Below are 26,168 nucleotides of genomic sequence, written 5' to 3' on the forward strand. Positions count from 1 at the left end.
TTATTTTCAAATATTTTATTTAGAGAACTATGAACTATTTTCCAATAATGCCCTTTACATAGTTGCGTCTATAGAAAGCTAGTGGAGTGAGAGCAAAAAGAGGCAGCGTTAGAAGAACGTTCCATCAGAAAGATTGGTTTATCCACAAAAGTAAACCAAAAAAAAAGTAAACCAAACACGAGTCGAATCAAAGAGAACACTACATCAATATTTACCCTATCAAACCGAGCTTCAGAGTCAGAATTTGGTGGTCGGGATTGCTTTGTGAGTGTAGGGAGGTACAGTAAGCGGTCGGTGTACAGAGCACGACAGCTCTCCGTTGGCCTAGGAAGTGGTCAGTACGATGTAAACAAACAGAGCGTTTCTAACGACATCCTCAAATCAACAGACCGTAACTCATCGAGCGGGGACTGGGGGAAGCTATACTAGTTTCCTACGTGTCTGGCGGCCACAAGGTTTTTACAGGCTGCCATAGATGCGTTTAATGACATCGGCCTCTTCCTTGTCCAGGATGCCCTTGTCCACGTAAGCATCAGCTTGCTGATCGATGAAATCTCTCAGCTTTGAAAGATCATAGTCTGAAAAACAAGAAGTAATTTGCACAGTGAGTCATTGCCATTATGCTGCTTCACCTAAGGCACGATGACATTGTAAAGTTTATCCAGCAAATGCACTTTATCCAGAGAATTAACTCAGAAGAGAATGAACTACAAGTGCAACTTCCGAAAACAATTAAAAAACCCCCAACACCCAAACAAAGTCTTTCTATATATGATGGTGCTTTTGGTATTCAAGGGGAGTAACAGTCTCTTGCTCTTGACTGATTGCTGGCAAACGCTAAATTACAAGTAGTTTCTGGTCCACAGATTTGATGTTCTAGTCTGCATGGCAAAAGCTGTTGTTAAACCCTGTTATTTTTACAGCTGTAGTGGATTAAACGGACTGTTCCCTATTGAAATGCCAGTGAATTTCCCCCTTACTGCAAACACCACCAGTGAAAATTCGAGAAAGCACCTTCCTGAAAAGAATTAGAAGTACTACAATTACTTTCCTCGGTACAGAACATAATAGCAGTGCGGTGAGTAGTCTGTGTGACAGCGCTAGAGTCACAGCAGTCTTCGACCATCGCTGTGTGTCAGGCTGCAGTACAGTGCTGACAGACCCTTCCTCCTGTTCTGGCAGACGGGTGTAGCTACGCAGCGTAATTCGCACCGTACGCATTAACCAGGCTTTTCCTGCGCTGGCAAACATCGCTCTTTTCCATTAAAAGAGCAGCCTTTCAAGTGACATAAGAAAGGTGACCCGTTGTGTCGTGGTGACTGGGACCAGAGCCAGTGTACTCACACATAACACACGTTGCAGTTACAGAATTTACTTCATTAACAGGCAAAGCTCATTTTGCTAGGATCAGAAGTTAGTGGTCTGGAAATCATCAATGTCTTAAGGGCTCATACTAAGTTAAATGAATCAGTATCTTTCACAAAAAACTGCTACATCCTGAATTTTTGCTTATTCCACAGACAGAACCTTCAGAAGGTATCAGTACTGATTTTGTAACGTAGTCCAGGGTACAGCATCATACAGCGGCAAGGAGAAGGACCTTCCCTCGAACCGCACATTGTTCACGAAACAGAGAACAATCTCTTCCTGCCTCTTTATGGTTCGGTGACCAGAATTGGACAGAAATAGAAAGACATTAAGAAGCAAATAATGTTTGCAATCATTTTTGTGACAGTATGAGGCAATTTCAAGTGAGTAACACAGAGCACTGATGTTCGAAACTCCCCCCTCCTGCAGAGGTGTCCTCTCCCTGTCTGAGGTAACAGGAATTTTGCCTCTCGCAGTACGAAGGCCAGGATTTCACATCTGCTCTGTTACCGACACTACTTAAGAGAATGTAACCCCCATCCTACGTCTCTCCATCCTATCTGAGAACAGGAACAAACAGGACCCAGCAATTTCATAATAAGGTTGTGAGTCTTCATTCCTGTTGGCAGAAAGGGAGGCTCCAGCGCAAGATACCGTGGAATGGAAATGAATGGAAAAACAAACACTGAATCAGTAGGAAGAACAAATACTGAATTAATATGCACACTATTCACAATAAAATTCCCCACTTTGTTTTTCTTCTAGAATACTACTTATAAGTCAAAGATCAATATGTAGAGATATGAGGGTTTAATTATTAAACATTCCGTATGCAATCACAACCAGTAAGATATTATCCAATTCTGGCTAATTTGTATATCTCACGGCAATTTAAGTGGATTTTTTTCTAGAAATTGGTAACTGTTAATTTCTAATACTTACTTACCATCTATTAATTTGGACAAATAGAAAAATCAGCTTTGGTTTAGATTCACGCCAGCGGCTGCAGCATTACTCTGAGCTATGAGACTGCTCCAGTAAAGGAAGCGAGGTCTCACCTGAGTGTTCCAATCGAGCCAGTTGCCACTGCAATTAATTGTAGCATCTACTTTCATTCCTATATGTCTCCCGTCAGTGTTATGAAACTAAACTACCCACGTATTTTGTGCCAACGCCACACGTACTGTTTGGATGTGTTAGTCAAATGACTCGCAGTTCCGTTCAAAGCTGGAGACTAGATGCAACAGAACACCCATCAGCTGACGGCTGCGGGTGGGAGCGGTGGTAACTTACACAGGAGAGGAGCTGCTTTGAAAGAAAATGGGTTTCAAAGACCAAGCCGGGTCTGGGAGATAGCGACGGTAGCCCCGCAGAGCCTATAGGTGGTATATATGCAAACGAACTTTGGACACAAAAGCCAGTCAGGCCAGCATCTAGGCTTTTGATGTATTTTTCTTTGAATCATCCAGACCACTCAGGTTTACTTGCCTCCTTAATAGGCAATTGATGATTTTAAACTGGGAAAATGTGAATTAACATTTCCAGGATCATTAGTCATTGAATGAATAATAATTGTTACTGAAATTCTTACAAAGTTAAGCATCTAGAAACACTTGCCTGAAGAAAACCTAAACCTCTTCAGGTACATATAGTGAGTAAACCAATCCGTGAATAGGGGTGGGAAAGACTGGCCGTTTTAACACACAAACCACTCTGTGCATCACTTTCCTGCTAACTCCCAGGTGGTAGCTGGAAATGGAGAAATGACTGATGGGCACGTCAATACCCCTCGTCTGGCACCCAACAAACACAGCGCAATGCGCTCACGGTTAGATGGGCTTCCCCTGACTGCACCTCCTTCAACATCGCCCCGGGAGAGCTGAATTAGCATTTTACAAAAATAAAGAGTATGGACAGGCACAATGAAGATAATGTATCAGAAAGGTAAGAACCTATTCTAATTTTGTCATCACTTTCACTCACTTTAAGGCCCACTTCCGTTGCCAGAGGACAACGAAGGTACTTTAGCGCTAATGAAAATCCATCTACTCAGAGCGCGTAGGTCTTAATGCACTCACCGGCAGACAAAATGCTACGGATCTGCAGTCACAGCCGTTTCCAGACTGCAGCAGAGCAGAGGAAAGGTTACTACGAAGAGGCGTGAGGCTGCACAGTCAGTATGTGTGATACAGAGAAATAATCACACGAGACTGAGATCTAATTACTATGAGTACATTGACAAACAGAAACACTTATTAGAATTGGCAGGAAAACTCCTGAGCAAATATTTCTGTCTGCTGCCAATCGCCGTGGCTGACCCTGTGGGGAAACAATCTTAGAGATGGAAAAATTTTTAAGAAGTCCTTCCTATTAGGGAGTTTCTGTACAGGAAAATGAATGTGCTGGTCTGTAGGCACGCACTCATCTCCGAAATGTAATTCATGTGCGCTTCAGCTCACAGAGAGGGTGGCTAGATTACCCAGGGCTAATTCATCTCAGATGCCCCTCCGCTTTGCTGGTGCAAGAAGGATCCTTCTTGCCAGGCACCAGTCACACCCTGGGGATGGATCCCGTGGCTAAGAACCTTCACTTTCCTAGTGGGTGATGGCAGAAGACCCAGCAATGGCAGAGAGAAGGGACAGGAGGCTGGTTTTATGTACCACCTTGAGGGCAAAACCGATGTGGATAAATAAAGATCTGTGAAAAATAAGCTAGAAATCCTGTTGCAGTCAGCTCCCTCCCGCCAGCTCTCATGTGGCTCTGCCTCCCAGGAAGAGTCAAACGGTGGGGCAGCTGGTGAGCATACCCCGTGCAGCTGCGTCAGTCACTGCTCCCCTTCTGCACAGCTTCGCGTGTGAGAGCTACAAGTCATCGGAGTTGATTTGGGCTGTAATCCAATATATTACAGTGCTAGTGACATAAGTCTGTATCTTAACTATTTATGGTTATGAAACAAAACTCACTGCTGTTTGTGCTGGCACGCACAGTGCTAGCCAGATGCTTTGAGCTTTTCTGGACACATCCAGACATTTAAAATACATTTACCTCACACATAACATCATAATTAATGTGTACGTTGCACTAAGGAATGAAGCACTAGACCAAGCTGTTACCGGGTGACTGGCAGACCACCATGACTCTCTGGACAGCGCACACGAGCTTCGAGTTAGTCACTGGGTGTTTTGTGGCCAACGGCTGTTCGAGCCAGTTTACGTGAATTTTCCTTAGTTTACTGTCTCCATTCGTTGATTTAACTTTTACATGACCTGTATTACCTAACTCTAATGCCACTAATTATCACTATAATGTAGCCAAGGATGGCTTCACGTTACTATTATTTAACTTAGGACATAATGCTAAGTTATACAACACAATTTGAATTACATGTTGTAATTTGTAATGTATATGGTGCCCAACCCAATGTCAAGGCTTTTTACTTCATACCTTCTTTGTTACCTTGTTTGTTGTGTTTTTTCAGCCATTCTATGTTCTTCCTGATTGCTTCCAAATATGCCTCAGCTTTCCCTAGAGGAAGGGATGAGAGAGAAATCAGCACTTGCATCAATGATCGATGCAGCTTGCTTAACTGGGTGAAGTTGGTCACTGCGAAGGCAGATTAGAACTATTCTTAGTTTCTGTTTAAAAGCTGAGTCCTGTCAACCTTAGTCAGGCAAAATTCCCACAGATGGCTAACAGGTTTTGTCCGTGCAAGACGAGTCATCCACAAACGTAGGATCGTGGCTCTTTTGATCTGATACATAACTTCTGGTGGTATCCCCAAAAACTGCGTAGATGGGTTAAAGGCAGCCTGTAGCTTTTTGATCATCATAATTATGCAGCAAAGATGAAGCTGTTACGGTAGCAAGGATTGACTCAAATAAGACTGAGAGCTTTGAGTATCTGCTCATAGACAGTGTCAGAAAACTTCTCCATACAGTAGTGTAGAGCATATAGCAAATCTAAGATTGTGATATTTTGTAAAGACAAACTGAAATACAGCTACTTCTATTTACTGAGAAAAATGACGTAATAAAATTACTATGATAACTCTTCGTTACAGCAGAAATTTTAAAGAGATGGCTATTTTTGGACCAGAAAGAACACAAGACAGAATTAGTTCAAGGATTACCTAACAAGGCCCCTAAGGAAATATTCCAGCTAATGGATTTTGAATCCTTAACTTGGCTGGAGCTTTATTGATGTAATGTTCTTACATTTGTCAGGAAAAAAAACCCCTAGTGTGATTAGCTTGAAGAAGGCTACTACTGCCAACTCTGCATGTCTGGGCCCATTAGTAAGTGGATACAGTATTAGATATGCTGTAATTTTTGAGCTGGGAGTGCAGATGTAGCTTTATAGTAAGTTAGTCTGTGGAATAGCAAAGGGCATGGCATGACGAGACAAAGATCTAAATACCGATCCAATTTAAATTTCTAAAAAGAAATTCTATTGGGCTGAACATTTTTCTGCAGGCAAAGGAAAATTAAAAGAAGCCTGAACCAAACTGAACAGGCAAATCTCCAATAGACAAGCGAATACCTTATTTGTCACTTCCTGTGGTTACTGAGACAGTGTTTCGTTACTGTAAAATTGGACAGCCACCTTGAGCTCTTCTCCTCCTCTATGCTCAAATAACCACCGCTGGGAAAAACGCCTTCCATCTGCGAGTGGCTCATAGTTTATACGACTGCACTGCCCACAGGACTGAAGCAGCTGACCAATGAACTGCATCCCACTGGAGCCTTGATTCGCACAGCCCGTTACTGAGCATGTTGCACTGAAACCACATGCGTCCAAAAAAGTACAAGCATAAACCAGCATCCACGCAAAATAGAGGATAAGCACTTTTTTTTTACCGACTACAGAACACAGACGCTTATGCTGGATTCCAAGCAATAAGAACCCACTGAAAGGTTTCTGTACCAATAAACATCCTCCTTCAGAGGTTCTGCACTGTCAGGAGGCACACTGTCCTCTGACGATGTATTTTGAGAGAGAGCAGCTGATCTGCACCCCATGGAGAGAGCGAGCATGTAGTGTGGCTCTCAGCACTACGTGTCACTGTGAGGAGACTAGGGGAGTAAAAGTACTATTGCCCTGAGTTTGCCTACTGAGACACTAACTTACCATCGTGGGTTTTCAAAGTTATCTAAAACAGGGCACCAAGGGCACCACGGGCACTTGCTGATGACCCTCAACCTCGGGCAGTGGTTTGCCAGTAATGCAAATCGTTTCGCTCTGCAGACTTTTCAGTGCCTCTCAGTACCAGCTTGGTCTAACACAAGCTGGAGAAACGGATGGGCTCGCTCAGAACACTGCTTGTCCTGATGCTCTGATTTCTCTGAAAAGCCACAGATGCAAAGCAGCAGAATCTCTCTGCTCTCCTGTGTCAAGGTGCACTTCAGACCACTCTCAAAAGGTGCTACGAGTTCTGTGAAAGGTTATGGCCTTAGTCAGCAAGGGCTTACTGTCATGTATTTAAAACTACGCAAATAAGCACTCTTCTGACTCGAGCTGCTGTGTGCTGACTCCCGGTAACCACAAACTGAAGATACTCACCCTAACACAATGGAAAAACAGTATCAGAGAGAGGAGACGATTCCAATCACTGGGAGCATCCATACATAACACAAACAACAGTTAATTTGTACCTCTGGGCTCTTCACTGTTTCCTGCTGCACTTTGTTCTTCATTTTTTGTAGAATCCTTTGAAATTTCGTATTCCTTTTCCATTTTAGCTGCTTCTTCCTTTGTACTGTCTGCTTCTTCACTACTTTTGTCTAAAGAAATAACAGTAAGAGCACTTTTGTATCAAATGTACCAAACCCACTTCTAAATCACGTCAATATGACCTGTAGGAAGTAAAACATTTTGACTGGTGGTTGAGGAAGAACCTCACTGGAGTCTGGCTCGAAGGGGTTTCTAAAGGTCACCTCTACCCCAGACCTCTGGAAACAGGAATGTCTGTTTCTGCTCTTACAAAGAGTAGCTGAATGCAGGTGACTAAAATGCAGTAATATGTTGTTCATAAAGGGACATTCCTTTGAATTTTTTATTATTATTATTATTCAAGCCTTAAAAAGCATTGATACAGTTTGGTTTTGTATATGTGTAATGTCTAGACTCCACTGAAGAAAAGGTCAGTGAATATACTTCTCAAAGACTGGACAACAAAGCAAAAATTCCTCTCTGCGGTGTGTTTAGACATCCAAGCTGTGGCTACAGGGCCTTGAGGGACTGTACCTTTGACTAGCAGTCTGGCTCCTAAAGCAATTAGCATGCTTTTAATGGGAGAAGATTAAAAAATGTATCATTCCAGGACAGAAAATTGTAGAGTAAGTACCTGCTGGTAGCTTGTTTCTGGTTTTAGTGGAAGGGTTCTCAAGCTTCTTCTTTGTCTGCTCAGCTATCATCGTATCTAAGTTTTCTAGAAATCAAGGCAAAACAAACCCCGGTTATTCTTCAACAGATACGACGCAGAATCTGTGCTACCTTCTCCACAACACCAGTTTGAATGGCAAGCAGAAATCAAAAAGCAGTCTCCATCCTTGCCTCTGAAGAATTAATGAAGAGCCAACACTAAAAGAACAAATAAATAGCTATATGGAACTTTGAACCATCTTACTAAAAAACAGCAACAATGAACAGGTGGCAATAGGTGTATCAAATAGAGACAATGTCCATAAAGACAGTAAATGTGTACATATATATTCTAATTATTTAAGTCAGGTAAGTCACAAAATACAGATAATAGTACCTGCAGCAATTTACTTCTGATGAAATCAATGAAAGGGTTTAATTAACTCCACAAGGGTAAAACACTATGAAATATGTGCTTCATCCGGATAGGGAAATATTATCCCAAACTGCTTATCTGCCTGGATTTTACATGGTTTCATTGGACAAGAAGTCTGATAAAAGGGTTTAAATTATATTTAGAGCAAATAAATATGTAAATAAGTAAATCAAACTGATTAAAACAAGTATTTTTTAAAGTTGCTGAAGTCGAGCATTCACCTGAAAACCCAGAAAACAGCTGTGACCACATACACAGCTCTAGAAGCCTAGAAAATGTTCTCCTATGAAAATTCAGGGCTGGACTCATCTAATTTGAAAGTAAAAGCACCTTTTCATCAAGATGGATGTTTCAGATATGAACATTGTGCACTTATGGGAAAAAAAAGTCCTTCTGAAACAACACTCCATAGATATTCACAAACCCAATCCGCTGTTTTTCCTGAGTCATATTATGGACATGGTGTAGAATTTTCTTTCCCTTTATCAGCCTTTTTTGTAAAGATACAGTTAAACATGGATGCAAAATTTGATAGATGTCAGCTAGATGCTGGGGTATTTTCGAGAGACTTGGTTTTGAATTGTTGGTACTCCCTTTACAAAACCAGCTAAAATATTTAGTATCAGATGTGGTAACCGTGGCAGAACAGATATTACAGGGCTAGTAAATATTTTAGATCATAACTTCTGTGTATGGCCAACATTTTGTCCACAGCCAGCAGCATCTTTTTCCATCAGAAAGACACTCAGCGCTGAAACCTAAAGATTAGCTTTTCAGCAAGCACATTTCTCTTCATGGCAGCTCAGCATAAGTGATTCTGGCCGCCATCTGATGAGAAATCACGCAATTCTGTCTGCCTCAGTCCCCTACATCGTTATTCACATAAAATTAAAATGTAAGCAGTTTTTGTGGGCACCCTACCTGATTGCACACTTGGTGCAAAACATTGGGGTTTTTTTTGTGAAAATTATTTTCATTTGGTGCATGTCCTTTTCATGTGATTTCTGACCTTGCCATATGCCCTAAACTAAGCAGGTGTGGGCTGGGTTACAGGCTGGATCAGACAAACTGATGAAGAAAAAAACAAGCTAGAATTATAGTGGTGGTATTGATGCCTCGCTAATCGCTTGATCCAAAGCTTATTGAAAGGACCGTAAACAGTCCTTTCAGCTGAGCTTAAGATACTATTTTTTACCCTGAATCAGTACCACACTAGTATTCCAGCTGGAATATAAGGATTTCTCTGTTGCAAGAGACGCAGTCTTTAGGATAAGATTATACAGCTAAGAACTTAAAAACTCTTTGTAAATTCCAGTGAATGGATTATTCTCCTTCACTAATTCATGCAAATGCAAAAATGTCACTGGTTTTAGACCTTAATCCAGCAAAATCTATTAAATTACTCTTAACTTTAAGTGTAAATGTAGTATTTTCAGATAAATAGGAGTATTTAAATGTTTAAAACGCCACACATATGTACGTGTATTGATTTCATGTTCTGTCTTAAGTGTCTGCATTTAGGAGCTGCCGCAGAAAGCTTGTATTAACAGGAAACAAAAAGACTCCACCAGATGTATTTATAACCTGCTCAGACATCTTTAGATTAAGATGTCTGCATACTGATAATATTTACAAACGTTTTTGTTATGGCGATAGACCGTAGTGTTTAAAAGTTGTACAAATATCCACATAGAGCATGTGCTTCTGAAGGCAACAGGATTTATCGTCCTCCATTTTTCAGTTACTTCCATAAATCTCTTCAGGAATTCTAGTTTCCCTGAACCTTTCGATTTGGCTAACGATCTCATTTGGGTTCACTATATAAGTAATATACAATATGTAAGACTATTTTGTCAGGCACAGGAACACGCTAACATGCATTCTTCTCCAACCATGTGCGTGGAGCAGCTACATCTGTCCAGGAGGTACAACGTGGCCAATGTTGACCACTAACGATCCAAGCTTTGCCACTAAAGCCAGACTGAATATGGTGGCAACTATATTCCATTTCCAAAGCTTTAGTTTTAGTCAGTACGGTACGGACAAGTTTATATGACAGGCCTTCTAATTAGGACCACATTTTACCGGACAAATACTGAAGCTATCTTGCTAGCTGGATGACTCTCGGGATTTCATAAGCAGCTGTATTTTCTGCATACAGAGAGGAGTTAACTATGTAAACCTGTTCACGTTCATGGAGATCATCTGGTGTACCTACATGTGTAACACAGAGAGAATATTACCAGAGAATTCCAATTCTTCTTGAACAGGATTTATTGCCTGTTATTCCACTTCAGAATTAATGTCTTTAACTGCTGGTATCGTTTCAATACGTGTTTACTTGTCATATGTGGGCTAGGTCAGGGCTGAACAACGTGTGCTCCGAGTTAGCACTGATGGAGTGAGTCATCTTCTCAACAGAGATGTGCCTGGCCAGCAGCTAAGCAACTGCATGTCCTATTTGTAGGTCTAACAAGATTTGATTACTTTTCCGGTGTCGTTTCCCTAGCAACATAATTTTTACAGAGGAAGAGTTTAGAAAAGTACTGACCTTTCCACAGAGCTGGCCACTTATTTCAAATGGCACTAATTAAAACAAGAGAACAATAACTACTGAGCTAATGAAAGTGACCGACGTCAGTAAAATAGGTCACTCTGCTAGCGGCCGGCTTTCCGAGGAGCAGCGTAATCTCATCACCCGAAGCAGCCACCAGAGTCAGAAGGTCTGGTTCCTGCTTCACCTCACTCTCTGACTTGCTCTTTGGTCTGGGATAAGTCACTGAAGCATTTACGCTGCAAGAGGGCTCCCATTCTGAGCAGGCATTCTGAGATGTCCTAGGCCCAGGTTCTACAGGTGCTGCACACTGATAGATCCTACTAATTGCATCGGAATGCAAATTCCCAGCACATTGGAAACTCCAAAGTCCTTTGAGTTGGGCATCCAAAACTCTGAATCATGTAAAAGAAGAATGCTTATCTTTAGAATGCACTATGGTAACACTCTTTAAATCCATGGAAAAAGCTGCTACATGACAAATATTACAAATTAAATTACTTTGTTCTTGTTAGAGAGGTAGAAACTAATGAACCCATCTGAGTATTTAATGGAATTGGTAATGGAAGCCTGAAACGGACCCTTCTCTATAGATCGAGAGATCATGGTGTTTAGACTCTTGCAAAACTTCCTGCAAAGGGGTTTGTGATCTGCATAACTGTCTTGAACCCGGGAGGCAGTTTCACATCCTATCCTCATCAAATCGACTGAAGCTGAGATTGCATGTCATTAAACTTCTGCAGGAGGACCCGCTTTGATGTTCCGTTTTCATAGAGCACAGAAAGGCTGTGTTTATGAAAGGAGAAAAAGGGACGATTGCCTGAAGTCAATCTTAACGATAGATAAGAGCTTAGTTTAGTTAATGAGTTCATACACTACAGCAGCTTCAGACGGAAAGTTTTGTGCTGGTGACTGTTGTCGACATGCACATATTTCAGGCATTAAACAAGCACGGTCCTCTCAGGGCTCTTCTGCCTCCTGCAGCAGATGATCCTTAAGATTTTGTAAGGTGTTCTTCCACCTGTGACAAAACTCAGGAGACTTCAGCGTTTGCTTGTGACTGTTCTGTGGGGAATAGCATACCTGATTAATTGTTTGGCCAAATCCTCCTTTCAGTTTACATGAGTGCGGGTCCAAGAACTGTCAATATCCACCGGATTTTCTCCAGTGTAGCCAAAAGCAGAGTTTGACCTTTTGTCGGCTTGTATATGTATCATGTACATGTCACATAAACTGCTTAAACTGTGATGACCAAGAGAAACCCCTCCATTGTGGAACTGCAGAAGGGTCTCAGCCTTGCAAATCCCCTGTTCCTGTCTAACTCTCTGCCTTATGTATCGAGATACGGCATTTTCTTTTTGAATCATCCTGTTTGATTGATTTGTCGTGATGGTGCGTCTGAAGCCTAATGCTGCCATGAGAAATGACATGCCAGGTGTCAAACCCCAGGTAGTGGCATCACTTGTAAATGGATTACAGGCAAGATAGCCACAGTGATTTGAAACGGAAACAGCAGCAGTATCGCTTGGCAATCAGATTAAGAGCAACTCAAAAAGTAAACCACAATTAAAGAGACATGTTTTGAGGTGAACAAGTCTCCGTTATCGTCCTGATCAAGTTCCCTACCTCATGGACTGTTTCTCAGATTTACCCTTTCAATATTCTACAGGCATTTTCTTCGCGTTACTCCAGGTCTCCTGGAGCTGTGTGCTGCAGTCCTTTCCTAATCCTTTCCCATCTTGAGGCTGCTGCATAGCCTGTGCACCCCCCTCAATATTTTGATAGCATGCGCTTTTTAAGCACAACAGTCTGGGACTGAAGCAGCACACAGCCACCTCTACTGCAGGAGTGGGGTGGAATTTAGTTTTGAGAGCTCAGTGACACCCTCTTCACCCCACACCCACATCATCATCTCAAATCATAACTTATGGACTCAGAGCTCAGCTGTCAAGAGAGAGATACTGAATTCAGAAAGCAAGTTTGTTTGGTTTTTTTTATGCAGCTATGAAAAACAGTGAGGAAAAATAAAAGCACTGCCCTCCTTTCTTTAGAAAGAAACCACTCGGTAGGATGCAAAACCTGGATTTTCACAAACTAAGCAATATACTTGTCAAAAGAGACACTATGAGGAGATGGAGATTTCTGACAAAGTATCCAGACGCGAAAGCATAAGGGAGGTAGTGAAGGGAAACAGAAGAAGAGGCAATATATTTGCAAGAAGTAGCTGCAAGTTTGAAGGGTAGATGGTGATAAGCGAAGGAATGAACTGTAATATATTCGTTTTGGTTCTTGCACACATGAGCTGATAGTCATGTGATGGGGTGGGAAAAAGAATTAGTAATACTAGAACTACTGGATCTCTCCCAAAAGATATCTGAGGAAATTTAGATCCTATGGATACCGGAAGTACACTGTTCTCGTGCATACTGGTACCCTCAGGTGATGCCCATTCTGCTGCAGTGCGTAGTGGTCCTGGTTTTTTTGCGCTGTGAAGTTAGCTGTCACAGACTTCACACCACAGGTACCCATGTTTTCTTCTGTGCAGTGAGAGTCCGAATGGGGCAAACCAGGAGATAAGTTCTAAGCAGTGGGGGCAAAAAAACATTCCTGTTTGTGCAAATGCAGAGGAAGTATAGGATTGACATGGATGAGGCATGGGATGAGGCAACAGAAAGAAAAGCTATGAAGTTGTAGTGGGGTCTGCGATCAACGTACTTCCTAGATTCCAGTCTTCTCTGGGACCTTTGCACACTCTCTGTCCCCACACCCTTTTATCTTATTTCCGTGCAATTTCATCTTGGGTTTAACTATTCACATACGCTTTACATCATCAGGCTGCTCCTCAGTATTCGGCCCACTGCCCCACCTGAGATGCCCTTGATTTCTGCTTTTCAGATAGGCGAGAGTCCTCGATCTTCCCAAGGACAGTAGAGTATACTGGCATCCTTGTCACCTTAGTTCATCAGACACAAAATAAAGAGCAGAGGAAAGAAAGTTGACTGAAGTTAAATAACTTCCACTGGCAGCTGTATATGTCAGTCATATGACAAAGTAATACTGGGGAAGGAAAATCACCAAAGGGAGATGCAGATAGGGAAAATCGATGAAAGATTTGAATGCTTATGAATAAAACCTGCAATAGCAAGAAAGCGTCCTTTGAAAAAAGGACATTAAAAAAGAAAAAGAAGGTATTATGCATGAACAGTTCCCTGTACGAAATACTGCCAGTGCCCTTCATCTCCCAGGTCAAAATGAAGGAAAGAACAAAAGGTCCCCATGACACTGCCCGTATATCACCTGCAGCCTCTGGCACTGGTTTAGCCACACCTTCCCTCACCCCCTGGAAATCACACAGGCTGCATCAGGGAGCATCTGCTTCTGGAGACAGCAAGCAGGGGAAAGATGATGCCAGTCTGTGCTGTGATCTGCTCTTTGCCTCACGCTCTTGGCTCTGTGCCTGTTCTTGCCTAACTAAACAAATAACAGGATCAGACCTTTGGCCCGCAGCATCTGTGCTGATGAGAACTCCAGGGATTAGTCGCAGTATTCAAACGAGTCCTCCTCCCCCAAGAAAAGGCCAGATTGTGTCTACTATGCACTGGCCTATGCTGGGGAAATTGCAGATGTATTCTTTGCTGTATATATCGTGAGTGCGATAGGCAGAACAGCTATTCCACAGGCTTCAGCATGGAGACGCAGAGACATACTAAAAATAAACATAGGTGACCTTCTCCCTCTTTCTGTTTCCCCTGGATTTTTTTCATGCAGCCTCAGTCTGTCTAAAAGAGAGTATTATAGTAAACCAATAGCCCACAGGAACTTCAGAAAAGGACCAAACCAATGAGTGCACGTACACCTCGGCAACAGTTCACCAAGGAACCATCCATCTCCCTACTGCGGGTGCGTCACGCAGTTTAGTCTGCTTTACAACTGTCCATGGAGAACAAACGATGAGGGGGGAGAAGAGGTAAACAGAGACATCTGTTCATGCCCATTTCTAACCAACACAATCTCCTACTCAGTCACAGGGGAGAGTGTGGATTCTGACAGTGAGTCAGAGCCCAGGGGAGGCGGTGTGAGAGGTGGCTTGGGTTTGGTCTATGGAGGGAGGCAGCTGTGACTCAAACACTGCATACTGATGAGCTGGAGCAATTTCTCTATTTCCCTCGTAATTAAAGAGGGGTTTGCTCCCCAACCAGTCTGTTGTGGGCTTGTGTTGTACCCTGTGGCTCCAGTAAGCTACAAGGAGGTGAAAAGTGAGATCGTCCTCAGAAAGAACGAAGCTATAGTGCTTAAACCTCATTTTCTTCCCACTCCTTCCACTGTCTTCTCCAACACTGTTCAGTTGTAGAAGATACAGAAGCCCTGATTTAGAAACTGAAAACAAAATGGCCAGCCTCAGTCACAAGATGGAATATCGCGTTATATGCAGTATCACGGTGAAGCTTCTATATATCTGTGAGACAGAGAAGTGCTGACGGCAAAAGTTCGTGCTACGCGTATTAGTCAATAAATAAGAACTCCACACAAGAACACACTGTGCACACAACTCATTTCCATTTCTAGGGTAATAGTTCATCGGAGAACCCAACTTTCATTTGGTTAGGGTGGCAATGGATTTGCTACAAACCTTTTCCTGTGAGCAGCATACAGCAGGGGAATATAACCAAGGTACTGTGTAAAAAGAATTCATACACAAGAACGTATGAATTCTCTTCTCTTCAGAATTTGTCTGTCATCTCTGAAAGCTCTATTTTTGTTATGGTCCACTAGGCTCTAATTGCAAATATTTCCTAGAATGGTTCTAAAAATCACTCATTATTTTGGTCTTGTTAGTGGGAGATGATTTACAAATGTATCAGAACAAATTGGCAGAAACCATTTGTTCCTGTTTCTAAGCTGACAACAATATTATTAAAATAAATGTATTTCAAATAATAATTTACTTTCAATAATTATCATAAATAGAGCTTTTACCAGGATGGCAGTGGACCGATATGCTTTCATTCTGAAATCAGCCAGATAGCCTGGCCTGTGCAGGAAAAGTCACTTGACGTATAAAGAATTTCTCTATTTTGTGTGGTGTAGATGAAGCTTTTCCTTAATACATGTCTGTTCTATGATAGATGGCTCTGACAGAAAAGCTATCAGAGTGAATCTCCACCACCACACTACTCCACAGACAGAGGGAAAATGAAGGGAGGTACGATATTATTCACAAACTAATATTCGAACAGTACAAGTATCTATGCAATGCTTTCCTTATTATGCTCTGCTGAAATCAAAGTGAGTTTTGCTATTGGCTCAGGCACCACTTTCTCTCTTGGAGCACTCGGCACCAAGAAGGACATAGTCCTTTCAGTGCTGTATGGAAAATTCAGTATCAGCTATTTATGCCACAAAACCAGTATGAATGCCACGAATAATGAAATATTTTATGCTGAATCAGCCATAACTTCTCTGAAAGCTTTTTGCTGCTTTCTGCTGCTCATTATGTGGAGAGATTCCAGCTCTTTCCTTCCACCCTTGCCAACAGCAATCATTGTTTCTACAACTGTCCTAAGCCCTTTCCCATTCTCAGCCTGTTCCGCCCTAACAGCCCGTGTCTCTCGCAGGTCAGGGCAAGCAAGGAGAGCTCAGATGTTTGGGCAGCATTTGCTGGATGCCAACAACCAACCCAGAGGTGGATGCGCTGATACCACAGTTGGATCTAAATTCACAAACCACCTGTGTAACTGTGATCCAGCATCAAATGTTTAATTACCTGATGCTTTCTGTACCAACAACGTTTCTCCATTCTTTTAAATGCAAAAAATATTTTAAAGCAGCTTTCAGTCTTGTGGGCAGTTAGGCTTTCCAGAGCCTTTGAACAGGCTAGAAACATATAATGAGGCTTTCACTCGACAGAAGAATTTGCTCCTGGTACATCAAAATACATAATTCATAGTTCAGAAAGTAAAGAGTGATAGAAGAGGGTGGTGTTTTGCCACCAGCAGTGCAATTATCAGATCTGATGCGTTTCAGCTGAACACACGTTTTATATCAGTTTGTTACCGCCTCTTTAATGTCTCCAGAGCAGCACTTTCTGAATACTTACTGTAAAAGGTAGGCAGTGCTTTTCCACCTCTTTCATACATATGAATACGTTGGTTTTGACTTTCTGTGTTACAGGTTATATTTAGCATATGAAAAGCTTGTACATATGTATTACATAATATGGAATATGTGTACTAGAACATGAACTTCCTCTTCCTTGCTTTTGAATGCGTGTGCATGTGTGTTTTTCTTGCACTACACCGCAGCTAGATCCTTTGTAACTTAAGGTTAATCCTAATAACACCATTCATTGCAGCAGCAAGATCCCATCCCCTGGAGAAGGATACAACGGCAAGGACACAATGCTGTGGTTTCCCAATCCCAAACCAGCTGTTACTGGTATACGGATTCGAATTCACTCTCTCTGCAGCCGTATGAGAGGCACAAAGGCTTGTGACTTGATTCAGTAAATGATTTATTATTTTGAATGTATAATTCAGGAACATAGCTTACGCATGGCTTTAGTGGGGAAAAGTAATTTAGGCAGTTTCCTACTGTAATAAAACAGAGAAAGGATATAATCCATCTGCACAGACCCAGAGGGCATTTTCCACCAACTGGGATGGTATCTGCCTACCCATTTTGGACTGAGGAAACAACTAAATCTGCCAATTTTTTAAATGGCTTCTTCTCTCTGACAGACGTTCATACTAATCCCTTTATCTGCTATAAATAAACACAGCTGGGCATCAATCCCCTAAGCCAAACCGCACCAAGAAACACAGTACCTATTCAAGTATTACTGGGTATATTATGTTGTAACTTTTAGTCGAGTAAAAGTGGAAATAAAAGTGCTGCCATGCAAGTAGCCAAGATTCTCCTGTGCTTGCTGTTTTCGAATATTTAAGAATTTTACCTCAGTAAATGAAGGTCAGCTTTAAAGTAATTTCTCAACAGCAAGTCCAAAAAAACCCCCAAGAATACCACAGAAGCAACTTGAGAGCTATGAGAAAGCTTTTTCCACTACAGTAAGTTGCTTTGATGGAGTACAAAATCCACCTCTGCATAAATCAGTCATTTGCACAGCAGAGTCTGGATACACTAGTTGATAGTCTTACTTTAAATCCAGACTAAAACAGACCTCTGAAACTCTTAACCTAATCCCTGCCCTCTGTACTATGCCATCACGGCAATTTGTTTCCAGGGCTACAGTATTTATTTACTCAAAGTAAAGCAAATGTGAACAACGGCCCCGAATTTTAGCAGGGAAAATACATCCCTAGTGTAGCTCCATTATCTGAGTGGTCTTGGATGAATTTAGCCTGTTAAGTTTTGGCGCAACGCTATCAGTGAAGGCAATACCTGCTCAAGCCATATTATCTTCATTTGTAGCATGACACTGAAACCACTGTGCCTGTAATCAATCATTTCTTTATGTGCTTCTTTCTTTAAAGGTACATCTAGGTCAGAGATAGATACAACGAATTCTTTAGAGAGGAGGTGCAATCATGCACTGAATGTGAATCACGATCCACTGGATTTTTTTTGTAGCCAAGTAATTGATAATCGATCTCTACAGTTACAGTGGCATCAATCAATCATGTATCTACAATGGCCCATATCAAACAAACCAGCAGACGTCATGAAAGATCATTGCCAGTCCTATCTCTGTGACAGGCTGATTTATTAAGCTGAGAAATTGCCCTGACGCAAATAAAAACTTTTCAGGCTGACCCAGACCAGGAGTACTTCAGAAAAATGAAAGGGTTGTGCAGAGGTATCCAACCTGAACCTCCCCTGGCGCAACTTAAGACCATTCCCCCTCGTCCTGTCATTTTCGACATAGGAGAAGAGATTGACCCCCACCTCCCTACAACTTCCCTTAAGATAATTATAAAGAGCAATAAGGTCCCCCCTGAGCCTCCTCTTCTCCAGACTGAACAGTCCCAGCTCCTTCAGCCGCTCCTCATAGGACAAGTTCTCCATGAGATATGTCCTATGAGATAAGCCCTTCTGTAGTCCAAAAGGCTACCAACAGCTAATATAACAGAGTTTGTAAAAGCCAGGAGAGGTGTGTGAGAAAAAAAAACAAAGCAAAATTAAAAAACCAAACCCAGGCTGTTCCAAAATCCCTCTTCAGAAAGTTATAACAGTTTTACAAAAGGTGCATAGCCACAGACTCTAAAATGGATCCAGGAAAGAGCGCTTCAAGAACTACTCCTATGCTAAGATGTAACACTTGCCACAGATGGAAGGAGTTTTACTTGGTAGAAGACAATAGCATCAGGTCCCATCTACTCTAGCTACTTACAGGTGACAGATTAAAAGGTGCTGAAGTGCTGGATTCTTTCTGGAAAGTGCAGGTACCTGATTCACCTCAATATAACTGAGCAAAACACTAATCTTCCGCTGACATAAAGCCAGTGAAATCAAGTGCACTTCAGAAGTGTGAAAATGGAATAAACGTAACGGATGAATAACCTTTCCCTTCGTTAGATGGAAATATTAAAGCAGTATGGAATTCAACATTGCCGTAACGAATGATCAATCCTTTAGAAGTATAGCTGTAACATTTTGAATGAACAAGTCTGAAACAGGACTCATAAGAGCAAGGAAGATGAAAATATATAATTATCACCGTTGGTTACATCGGTAACATTGGTAAGAACACAGCATTAATAACACTGTTGTACATAAAGAATGTACTCTCACCCAGATAGGAAACTCCTTCTTCTGGTGTGATTGTTCCATATTTAACCATCATCTTCACAAAATCAATCAGGGTTTTCATGATAGTTATCAAGGTCTCCTTTTCTTTTGCCTCTGTCTCTGTGTGAGGGGACAAAGCAAAACTAGTCAAAGACTTCGTGCAGCTCAGAAAAACACTGTTCTGCAAACTCTGCAAAAACTTCAAGCATAAAAAAATGACCTACTCATTAAAAAGATAATGCTGTGCTGGATTAGCAAAGACAGCTCCTATATATGTATCCCTTTAATCTGCTCCTGCAAAATACAGATGAATATACTTAAAAATGTCGTAGTTTGTTTTTTCTTTACAGCTTTTTGTCTTTCAGGGCTACATTATGGAAGGCAAAGAGTATCAATTCCATTTTCCATACACACTGAGATGAAGTGACTTGAGAGAGTTCAAACTGCTGGCTGCAGAGCAGATAGAGGCGGTTTTCTACAGTCGCTGTCTTTTATTTTCTGTGAACTACTCAGTAGACCAGTCTGGATCTGTACGATCCAGAAAATAGCTCAGAGATCCTTTCTCCTACAAGATCCATGGGTTCGGTGACAAAATTATAAAGTGTCTCAAATGAGATTGTTACTGTGAACAAGACCATAACTCAAGTAATGAGAAAAAGATAATATTATGTGGTTGGGAGGATCATGACTCAGAATAGGACACAAACAATGATTTTTCAATATGAAAATCCGTGTTTCTTGCCCCTCATATCTCCAACTATCTTCAAGATCACTCCTTCTTAGACTTCTTTTTTCACTGTGTTTATCTGCTGAACAACATTACTGCTATTTCCACATTAGCAGTGTGGACCATCCCCATCACACAGTTACACAAGCTCTTCCCATGCCCCAGGTTGTCACTGAAGGATCCAACAGAGCCAGGGACACTGTCAAACAGGGACAGTCAGAAACATACTCCCAGCCTTGGCAGAGGGCCATCCCCTTTGGAAAGCTGCTGAACAGGTTTCTTATTGTTGCCTGCAATTTAACACACGTCTGTAGGATGCAACTGAATCCCATCTCCTCCAGCTTGATACCTACCCGCAGGTAAACAGCATAAAGCAGGAGACAAGGCAGAGAAGTGCAGCCAGCGGGAGCTGATTCTATTTGCTTGACAACCTGTTAAACCTGGCATGCCCTTCTGCTTTGTGAATAAAGCAGAAGAAATAGCTTGCAAAACTACCATGTAAAATGAAAAGAACAGGAAGAACAGCAAGTTTGTAGATTGGACTTGAACAAAATATGCCCTCACTTTTTTCATTCTAGCTCTTCACTCAGGTGTTTACGGGGACAGTTTGGAGCAAGATTAAGGTTCCTGCAGGCCAAGGAATCTACGAAACCAATTGTTGCTGACTGTGCTGGAGAGAGCAGAAGGTATGTTGTTCGCAGAGAGTGAGGGTGGGTGTGTGCTAGAGTGTGCTGACAAAGGGGCTGTGGTGAGGTGCCACAATCCTGCCTGCAATAACTGGGAGGTGTCCAGCACCGGAATAGGAAGAGACAGGCAGAACTTTCACTGCAATAAACAGCAAACCTGTGGTTTGTGGAAAGGCTGGGAGGCTCGGACTCATTTACTGGTACCATCACCATGAGGATACTGCTCTGGCTTACTCACATCTCTGTTGGCTTAGGACACACAGATGTTACTGGAAAGATCTCTGGAGAAAACAATTTGCCAGTTTTCCATGTGCTCTTATGGTAATGAAAAGAACACAGGAGTCCTGCATCATACAGCACAAGATGGGAAGGACTGTCTAGGTCACGCGGTCTGGACTTCTGGGTACTGTTTCTCCCAGTGTTTTGCCATACTCACTAATCAAATTAGTTTATGCTATGCATCTTAGAGAACAGTTGTAAAGCCCATGGTCTCTTCCAACTAGGGAAGCTGGGGGAGGGAAGGGAAGGAGCCGGAGAAAACAGAGAGAATCTTAATTTTCTAACTTTTTTCCTAAATATTCCTGTAAACACACAATGAGCTCACCTGAGTTAAGACTTTTCAATAGTGCATAAAAGTTTGGAAAATACTGGAGGTCTTCAAAATTGTCTTCAGAAGGCAGCTCATTTCTTCTTTCCAAGATATTAGACGATGACCATGTATTATCCAATGTATCATCAATTTCTCCATTAATGAAACTATGCTGATCAGCTTTGCTTGATGTCTTCACAAAACAAACAAACAAACAAACAAACAAAACCAACCTATAAGCATATTGGTCTCAGTGATAGAGTTAAGAGAGCAATGAACAGCATCATTACGTCAAGGTTTTCCTAAATATCAGGTAAAGTCTATACTACTTTCTCAAAGTTATTTCAATCTGGTTTAGACCTCAAAGTAACTCCTGATTGTTTTATATCTGATGGAATTTCTTTAAGAATACCTTTAGTTTCCAGACAGAATTAACTGTTTCCTAAAACAAGGCAGTGTATTGGTCTACTTGTGCTGTTTGGCAAGCGAGTCAGAATGATTAGCTAAGAAATTACCATTCTTTCCTGTTGCTTTTCTTTTGTATCACTGTCTGCTCTGCTTGGAGGGTAATCAAAATCTTCAGACTCCTTCTCACGATCCCTTGCTTCATTTGCAATTAGCTGTTGTAAAACTTCTGCCACTTCATCTTCCAGGGTATAGGCCTGACTCTCTGTGATCTGTTAAAATATTTGTGCAGAGTACTTATAGAATATTCTGTTATCCCTAGATTAAATGTCAGTATGAAACTTGAGCTTTGTAAATAAGCTGAAGCTCGGCCTAATTAGGTGTAACACCCCCCCGTGTGTGTGTGTGTATACATGCATACACAGACATAAATACAAGTCTATATTTATATAAATGTATACACACACACACGCATACAAACACACATCAAAAATGTCTGTATACATAACCCCCCCACACATGTATGGCCTCCAATAGGAAAACAAACCCCTATAGGGCTTAACACAACAGAGTCCAGCTTGAAAGATGGCGCTGCAAGTGAGCTATACCTGTATGTACATATATGTGTGTGTGTGTATGTTCCACGACATGTACAACTGAATAACCACAACAAAATACAGCAATACAGAAAGGGAAAAAGCAAATAGCTTCCCGTGGCATCATCAGAATGTTTTCTCTTTGCTTTGTGACAGCTGTCACTTGAATGAGAACTCTACCATGCAGCTGTCCCACAGCGCCCTTTGCCATCGGTGGGATTCTCCATGCAATAGCTAATTGTGAAATCTAGTGCAGAAAAGATAAGGTTAGTATTTTAAAATGCAATGGCTAAAACCACTGAGACATCCAGAGGTCAGGGACAAACGTGGTCCTGTGAAAAATCAGGAACCATGAGAAATGTATCCTCAACTAACCAGCATCGTTATACAGTCGCTGATGACAACAAGCTCAGCCCCTTTCCCACAAACACCCGAAACAAATTGATAATACAAAACACTCCATGAGAATCAGAAGAGAAATTAAAGGAAAAATGAGGGCAGACATGGGAGGAGTACCACCAGTGTCCTTTTCAACATCAGAAATATTCTTCAGTTTGGCCTATTTCACAGCAAAGCTGTCTCAGAAAGAACATTTTTAATGCAGAATTAAACCAATGTGCCTAAATGAGTCAAGAAGCTTACCGAGAGCCTGAATCCCACTCGTTTTCACTTGTCAGCATTATTAGCCGGACAGTGTTCTTCCAGTCTGTTTTTTCAAAGAGCATTAAACTGACCGCCAAAACAGCTAAATGATAACAAGATACTTACTAGCCCCAGATTTAGAAGTTTTGAAACGATCTTGTCAAACACTCCTCTGTCATTTTCCTCATAAATTCTCGCAGCAATTTTCTGAACAATGTCTTCAGCAGTCAAAGGAGTGCCATCTAACTGATGGAGGCCATCTGGATCATCTAAAAGGATTACAGTTTAACTCTGTGCTGACTGTCCTAACTCATTCAGACCAGACATCTTTTAACAAGTATCCGCCCACATCTTTTTCACTTAGAACAAAACCACATTTTTTAGACACATCAGGAATATACTTTGATATGCATTTTGGAATCCATTACATCAGTCCCAGTGAAAATTTCTTTGTGTATTTTCCATATCTGAAAAATGTTTTTCTGACTGGCTCTTTTGAAAGAGCAGAGATGAATGTCAGGAGCGTACTCTCCTGTTTACCAAAAAAATTGTCAAGAATGAGAGAACCCTGGTCACGTATCCACCTATATGCATCTTCCCAGTGCCACCTTTCGTCGTATGGCCACTTAGATCACAACACACCATGACAAACAACAACTATCTTCTTGTTTGGATTTCAGCAAAGTTTCAATTACACAATCATTACTTATGGCAAATAATACCATCATGACCAATGGGAAAGTGATTTTGATGAGCAACCTTTGGTCTGTGATCAGCGTACTTGATATAACTTAAAATACCCTGAGCTAAACGCTGCTCACAACTCTCAGAGGACTCACTTAAAACTACACGTCAATTAACTACTCCTGTAGCAAAGCCAAGTATTCTCTGGCCTTCGGTAACTTGTTTTAGCTTTGTGATGAGGAGAATTATCTAACATTGCATATAACACTTGGAACAAATATATGTGATTAGCTCTATACAAAAATGCTTCTTCCTTTCAAAGCAGAATAAATATACTTTCATTTAAAAATATGTCCCATTTTCCTTCCATCAAATCTGTATTGCTAAAATGCAAATTACACAGTCAGATTCTCTTCCATGGAAGAAGGCTGTGAAAATCAACAGTAATTCTTTTGTATTGTGTTTCAAAACCTAATTGCAATATGAGAAGCTTCCACAACTGAAAATTATTGGAACTGCACTCCAGTAACAGGGCTCATGTTTAGTGGTGAGCACAGCATTCATGACTGCAATCAGCTTGCTAGAGGAGTCTAACCTAAAAGTCACAGAAAGATGATTACAGAATACCTTGGAATTTATAATCCAGCCCACTTTTAGTGGAGTCATAGTCATCCACAAGCCTGCGGTTCTTGGTGGAGTCTGCATCATCAATGGCCAGTTGCTGTTCATACAAAGAGCTTCTAATCGACTCCCTCTCCTTTTCACTCCTCTCTTTTTCTGCTTCTGATTTTAGCAGGTTCAGGTCATCAGCAAAGGAATAATTCCTGAACTCTGGCTTGTTTTCTGTAAAATATATCCATGCACACATGAAACAAAATCTCAGACCCCTTTGAATACCATTATGAATATTGCTGTAAAACGAGGAAAGATGTTTTACCTGTGGGAGATATTTTCCTATTCTTGTCTGCCTCGGCTTCAGCAATCTGATATTCCAAAATAAAACAAACAAAAACCAAAATGACAAAGAGGCAGAAGGAACGAATACATTAAAATATGTCATCTTCTAATACCAGCAGAAGCCTTAATGCCTGATCTTCACTTAGTGAGAAGTTTGCCTTAATAAGTAGAACATGGTTCAGCTACTTTTTGCCAGTGCCACCACATCCTCCGACCAGGATCAGACATTGCAGGAAGCTGCGGTAGACTTTCCGTTTTAAGATAAATGCCAGTGATGTTTTCCTGCTTCAACCCAAGCTCCCGCTCTGTTCCCGCAGGATGTCAATACAGGGCAGTGACACACCTGTGAGCTGTTGGAGCTAAGGACCAGCTTTTGAAATGCTGGACACTATAACTCCATATGCCAGTTCTTAAAACCCACTGAAATTCTAGTTTGTACCCAACCCCATCAATATTTATTTTACTGACAAATCTTTTTTTTAACTCATTTGCTCATTTGTAAGCCATTAGGATATTCACAGATGTGGCACCCAAAGGCTGAAAATATTATGGGAATGCCAAAACCAAAAAAACCCATTGTAAATGTTTTCCATTTCACTTACCTGTTCCTCCAAAGGTCTTTCTACACTTAACTGTCTGTTGTGTATAGCTTTATCTAGAACAAACACACACATACATACCCAGTTATATGATGCGTGCAAAGTCAAAGAGACAGCATATTTTTTCTTAATTTAGAGTTTTCTCCCATAAAACATGGTGGCTTAAATATGATGTCAAATGCTAGATCTTATAAGAAAATTCAGTGTTCTTAGAATGTGAAAACAATACAAAAGTCAAACATTTAAACAAAGCATGACTGTCTGGGGCAGAGGGAGAGGTTCTGCAAAAGATGGCATTGAAATACAGATACAGGCTCAGTAACCCCTTTCTGACGGGAAAACTCATAAATAAGAGATTGACTAAAATAGCAATAATCGGATTGGCACAACCACGAGATTAACAATCTCTAACATCCAGAATACCAGGGGAGAGAGGAGCGCGTGAGAGAGACTTGTGCAGAAGCTGCTGCAGAATCGATGAAAACATTGCTTGGAAGAGATTAAGAAAACTCAGAGCTCTTCCCGCTACCAGCACCTCTCTCTTCACTTTCGATTAGACTGTGACTTCAGCCTTCCAGCGTCTTGTGCCAGGAATATCGTTTCTTTAGAATGGAATTTCTCTCAGTCCAGTGGAAGGAAAGTTTTTACTTTCCTCTATCTATATGGTGCAAAACTTTCCCATCTGACGATAAGGGGAGAAAACGCGTTAAGGAGGCGCTTACCTTTGCCCCCGGGTTTCGGGAAGCCGTGCCCCCGGCTCGCCAGCAGCGACAGCACCTGCACCACGACCGCCAGCTTGAGGAACATGCTGCCGCTGCCC

At 41.5% G+C, this 26,168-nt stretch overlaps 1 protein-coding gene across 3 annotated transcripts; it reads right to left on the bottom strand.

Annotated features, from left to right (window-relative positions):
- Positions 1–26,162, bottom strand: SCG3 (secretogranin III). 3 transcript variants are annotated; one of them, XM_010141871.1, is made up of 13 exons: positions 26,071–26,162; positions 25,352–25,404; positions 24,730–24,775; positions 24,420–24,635; positions 23,235–23,377; positions 21,981–22,142; positions 21,902–21,907; positions 21,481–21,658; positions 19,467–19,583; positions 7,712–7,795; positions 7,020–7,148; positions 4,813–4,893; positions 1–578 (listed from the first exon to the last, which is right to left on the bottom strand). In XM_010141871.1, exons 1-13 carry the CDS (start codon positions 26,153–26,155, stop codon positions 460–462), a joined length of 1,419 nt encoding a protein of 472 aa, XP_010140173.1. In that variant the 5' UTR covers positions 26,156–26,162; the 3' UTR covers positions 1–459. The 3 variants fall into 3 exon arrangements, with proteins under 3 accessions (XP_010140173.1, XP_010140174.1, XP_010140175.1); XM_010141872.1 differs by lacking the exon at positions 21,902–21,907; XM_010141873.1 differs by lacking the exon at positions 21,902–21,907 and having other exon boundaries at positions 460–578; positions 4,825–4,893.
- Between the last annotated feature and the right edge of the window lie 6 nt (positions 26,163–26,168).

Source organism: Buceros rhinoceros, unplaced genomic scaffold (genome assembly GCF_000710305.1).
Source record: "Buceros rhinoceros silvestris isolate BGI_N320 unplaced genomic scaffold, ASM71030v1 scaffold9278, whole genome shotgun sequence".
NCBI lineage: Eukaryota > Metazoa > Chordata > Aves > Bucerotiformes > Bucerotidae > Buceros > Buceros rhinoceros.

Bases quoted from the DNA above. Each gene is read 5' to 3' on its own strand.
- SCG3 (XM_010141871.1), bottom strand. From the start codon at position 26,155: ATGTTCCTCAAGCTGGCGGTCGTGGTGCAGGTGCTGTCGCTGCTGGCG. The intron at 22,143-23,234 runs GTAAGTATCTTG...ATATTTTAACAG, and splicing joins AACTTCTAAATCTGGGGCTA to ATCACAGAGAGTCAGGCCTA. The intron at 7,796-19,466 runs GTGAGAGTACAT...CTTGATTTCTAG, and splicing joins AGAAGGAGTTTCCTATCTGG to AAAACTTAGATACGATGATA.